General features: G+C 37.2%; 2 protein-coding genes across 2 annotated transcripts in view; one reads left to right on the forward strand and one right to left on the reverse strand.

Moving 5' to 3' along the window:
- Window positions 1-3,689, reverse strand: part of LOC138027963 (fumarate hydratase, mitochondrial-like) — an 11,886-nt gene extending 8,197 nt beyond the window's left edge. The window contains exons 1-2 of the mRNA XM_068875598.1: window positions 3,505-3,689; window positions 1,363-1,485 (exon numbers count right to left, since the gene is read on the reverse strand). Coding sequence (XP_068731699.1) covers window positions 1,363-1,485; window positions 3,505-3,612 — 231 coding nt within the window. The 5' untranslated portion in view covers window positions 3,613-3,689. The remainder of the gene's footprint in view (window positions 1-1,362; window positions 1,486-3,504) is intronic.
- Window positions 3,690-4,587: 898 nt separating this feature from the next.
- The window catches only part of LOC138026978 (adenylate cyclase type 10-like), a 55,719-nt gene continuing 55,306 nt past the window's right edge, over window positions 4,588-5,000 (forward strand). The window contains exon 1 of the mRNA XM_068874462.1: window positions 4,588-4,717. Within this exon, the coding sequence (XP_068730563.1) occupies window positions 4,669-4,717 (49 nt within the window). The 5' untranslated portion in view covers window positions 4,588-4,668. The remainder of the gene's footprint in view (window positions 4,718-5,000) is intronic.

Raw genomic sequence — 5,000 nt, forward strand, 5'->3', positions numbered from 1 at the left:
AGCAATGATTGTTATATATTGTTATCCTCACAGCCGTACCAGCCTTGCATTATTATTTTGCTTTTACATGTACTGAAAGTCTACAAATTATTTGTTGGTTAGATCGCCAAAGATCCAGCACTTCCACTTTGTTCAGCTGGCCCTTGTATAAAAATTATTGTCTACAAGTATATGTACACGTAGATGTACAATTATGCATGTTGGCATCACTTGTTTACATCCTATCCTCCGGTGAGTTGCTTTAATTACTTTTTAATACATCCTAGGTTGTTGTTCTACTACTTATCGCTGGTTCCGGCATCTCACACTATGCATCCTGTACGAGAGTGTCATTCTATCAGGGAATTATATTTTTTTTTATTGGCCAATGACAAGACGAAAGCTTTGACATCTCAAAAAATTTTTCTCGCTTCGGTTTCACAGATGGTTTTAACTTGAGCCAAAAAAAAATGGATGCTCTCACAGCCTATGTTGACATGTGACCTACATGTAACAAATTAAGGGGATGACTTGCTGTACTGTAATAATTAGAACCCCCTCAGGTGAAGAGCTGTGAATGACACCTTCACCTTCGAAAAATCACTTGGGCTAAGCTGTATTTTTGTAATGGTTATACATTTGTAAATCATAGGTTTATAGGGTCTTGCACAAGAGGTCATCACTTTTTCAACTGGCAGTTTCTCACACATGTAATTTTAAACCTTTGATGCCTAAACCGGGCAACGATTTTACTCGTCAATGGGGAATGCCCAGGAGTCAATGGGTTAAAGTGGTACTTATTATTATCATAAAAAAACACTGCCTTTTTTTCTTCAGATTTTGCAAGTGTACCGTAATTGCTTTTAAAGCACGTGCCTAACAAAATTTGGAGCTTTGATTTTTATCCAAAGGCTGTTTACTTTGAATGTAAGTTTTGGATTTCACGGTCTGCCATTATTCACATTAACTTAGTTTAAAACTGACTTCAGGACTGGACCTCAGAGGGTTCTTAAACTAGCGAGTCTCTGATGTCATTTTCTCCTCGATCCAGCTTTTTTAGGAGTCTTAAGTTACACATAGTAATGGCGGACCATTAAAAAGGGTTAAAATAAAACAAGTATCTTTGAGAATAAGGTTTAAAAGTTGAATCACTTCGTGTTAAGTTAACATAGATTTGAAATCCAAAGATTTGATTTTGTTATCATGATAGTACAACTTAAACAAAAGAAAAAGGAAGAGATGCTAACAACCAGTGAATTTCAGAGGTGCCCTGTCCTTAATAACTTTTTCCCTGTAATTATGTCCCTTTGGCTCTCCATTTAAAAGGTACTATCAAGCAAGGATGGCAGATACGTAAGGTCAATTTGCACAATTTTTGCTTACTGGCATGTGCTCACTCTCATCACCAATTGGAAAATTCAATTTTGATCTTGCAGTTTGGGCACCATAATACTTGTCCGCTGGCACTTCTATTTCTCCAAAGCTGTCTGTTTCCTTCCGGGTCGCCTGTTGGTGACACAAATATTATTGGTTTGTTCATAAACTATAATTTATTCAATTTATATGCTGACTTGCTAAAATATTATAGAATTATTATTAACCTTGACTGAGAGCTGGAATTAAAAAAATTTCCAGGTTGTCCCTGTTTCAAAAACCGGGCAACTGAATCCATAAATTTGGTTGCCCTGATAAAATGCTTGGTTGCCCATTATGAAATCCCCTATGATTAAATGCACACCATATTGAGATGAAATCGCATGGCGTTGGTGGAAGTGTGGGTTTTATTTTAATTTTTTTTTTTTTTTTTTTTTGCAATCTCTGCCGCATACATAATGTCTATCTGGTAATTTTTTTGTAACACTCACGGATAATCAAAACACAGGAAAATGCTCAGCTAAGGCAAATTAATTATTGTTAACCTCACACTACTATTGGACATTGTCCAAATAGAAAACAGACAAGCGACTGCTTTTGTAATTCATTTTCTATTTTTGGCTGGGTTGCCATTGTTTTTTTTTGGGCAACCAGCCTTTTCATTTCACCAAAAACTGGTCGCGCATTAAACTTTCTGGTCATCTGGTATGACCGGACAACTGCTAATTTCGAGCACTGCCTGACAAAATCATACAATTTAGCATTGGACAAAGTACAGTATCACTGTTAGGAGGGAAAGAGTCAATCGGAGTGAATGATATATATATACACTGCTAACCACGAGATGTACAGTGTATTATTTTAAGCCTTTCACCACCTGATGTAGTGGCAGCAATGTGGATGTCTGAACCAAATAAGAGGCAGCGATGTTGGAGTACCTGAGTGTACAATTGAGCGCTATAGAACTTTACATGTACATGTATACCAAATAAACATCAATTAAAAACTTACGATTGAATGCGGAATAGCTTTCTCGGAAATACGCCTATTTCTCGAGAACCACTCGTGAAATTAACAAAATTTGGCACAAAAATACTTTAAGAAATAAGTAACTGGAGTATTGAAAAATTTTTGAACTTTAAAGTGCCACTATGATCAAATTTTTACCTCTTGATTTTTTAGGCGTATCACAAAGAATTCTGTGAAAGAATTAAAATGTTGTTTAAGTTTGAAAAATGTGTAAAATATGCAAATGAGATGACTGATGATGTCATACACTCAACCCAATATTACATTGTTACAAGCTTGTTGCATGCAAATTATAAAGAAAATCTAACGACCAGATTTTCTGTCGGCCAACAGGTTTTTTGGGGAGCTCTTCTTCGCAATTACCCTATTGTAAGATTTGGGATCATCATACTTTGACATATTCAAATAATTGGAAAAGCAGATCGTAAATGCCATGTCGCTAGTGATGGGCACACTGTGCTAGAAATTAAAGAAACATGCAAAACAACCCATAAGTACCATATTCTTTAACAGCCAAACTCCCACGTTCAAGATAAAGAAAAGAGCATCAGTCAGTGGGAGAGCACTTTAAAGTAAACTCCAGGTTTTCAGACTTACATGTATGACACAAATCAACTCAAGTCACGTCAGAATATTCTTATGATATCTATATATACACATATATTCTTTTTTTTTATTTTTTTTTTAGCCCTACACATTATTTAATACACAATGCAGTTACCGGGGTCTGGCATCTAGATAATTATTCTTGAAGGGTCGCAGTTCGGTTAAGAAGTGGCTGAAAAAAGTTAGACAGGTTTTTGCCACTTCAATTGTTCAAAATTTAACAACCCCTATGAAGAGTGTCGTCGAATGCCACCCTGTCAAAAATCTAACCATTTCGCAACGTACAGCTACAGCTTAACTTCTCCGAAACTCTGACCTCCTTCGATATGCATTCAAAATGCTGTAAGTTAAGAATTATCATATTCTCTACAGAGGGTGGTAATGTTGAACGCTTTTCACCTGTTTTTAAAACGTGTATTGAAAGTACAGCTGAAGAAATAAAAGTGTATCGCAGGAAATTTGTGGTGGTCTATTAATATTTGCATCGACTTTTGTGAGTCATCCAAGTAAACCTACCATTGTTCGTGACAACACCACAGAGCCAGAATATAGTTTTCCACGATAAGGTACAAGCCGAGGATTTCTGCTGAATGTTCGTAACACAGCTCCCAGCCGCAACGCCATGCCCTGAAAGGAACAAACTGTGACCTGTAGAGTGTTAACAGTTTAAATGGTTTCAGGTGAACAGCGGTGAAGCACACAGGCGCGTATATGGCGCGTATAACACAATTAAGAAGGGAAGGGAGAGAGGGGGAGGTTGTATGTGACATCCGTCACGCATGAAACTGCGAGCATACAAAACTGCCCAGACAAACTATCATCACCGGACAATTTCAAATACTCTTCGAAATCGTAACTTGTCTTAGGAGGTAAAGTTTAGAAACCATAGTACAAATAATAAATCGATTCCGTGTCAATGGTTGACGGGATTGAGCCTTTTTTTCCAACCCATCCTCGAGAAATCAAGAAAGGTGGAAACTGGAAACAGGAAGTGGAATCCGGAAGTCGGAAACGGAAAGTCAAGGTGAATCGACACTGTTCAGGCCATTCAAAGAAATTTCTTTGATTGTTTGATACTAGTTATCTATATTTAAGGTACGCTAACAACGCACAAAATAAAATTATTCATTCTTCTGTTTTCATGTCATTGTCATGTACTTACTTCAACTTTCAACGAGAGTCATTGCACTAAAATTCAACACAATCTAGACCTTTCCCTTAAAATTTATTAAAGGGTATTAAAAATAGAATTCATAGCAGTCATCAGGAGCTCATGAGCTCCTGCAGTCATTGAATCGGATAATGCTTGGTCAAAAGCGGAGACAATGTTATTAAGACTACTATAAATCAAAATCAGGAAGCGTGAAAAGCGTATAGCATTAGTTTACTTGTGCTTGTATCATTTTCATGAACTCGTCTTCTAGTCTGCCTTGTTTCGATGCTTCAGTATGGAGGACGTTCTCGTTCCCAGAGCTGAGATCCTCTTACAGAATGGCAGCTCATGGAGGAGTCCATGGTGTTTGCGCGCGCATCAGCCCCTGTTTCAAATGCTCGCGTGTGAAGTCGTCGTCATCACTGACGTTTGCAAAACAAGCGAGTAAAAAAAGCGAAATGAATTTGCTCCTCAGAATTGCGATTAGATAATTTTTTTTACAAAAGTAACTCCACAATTCATGTAGCATGAGCGACGACGAATTACAGCCCCCTATTACTCCGAAAGGGAATTCAGGTGAGAGTCGGTAAACTCTTTCGTGAATAAGAACTAGGAAAAACAACACATTTTAAATTTAAACAAGTTAATTTCTGTGTCAAATCAGAAAAATTGTAACGGCTGGATTTTGTTCAGTTGCGCCGGGAAAAAGCTACTAGTTTATTTTCAAATCCAAACTTATGAAACTGATCGATTGTCTGGTTATGCATGTCATGCCGCTGGTTCTAATTTGACCGAGTCTACGAATATCTCTGTTCAACTCTTTTTTTTCTGCCTTCCTGAAAATTATATTTTAAAGAAG

The sequence above is a fragment of the Montipora capricornis genome, chromosome 12, assembly GCF_036669925.1.
Source record: "Montipora capricornis isolate CH-2021 chromosome 12, ASM3666992v2, whole genome shotgun sequence".
In the NCBI taxonomy this organism is placed as follows: Eukaryota; Metazoa; Cnidaria; class Anthozoa; order Scleractinia; family Acroporidae; genus Montipora; species Montipora capricornis.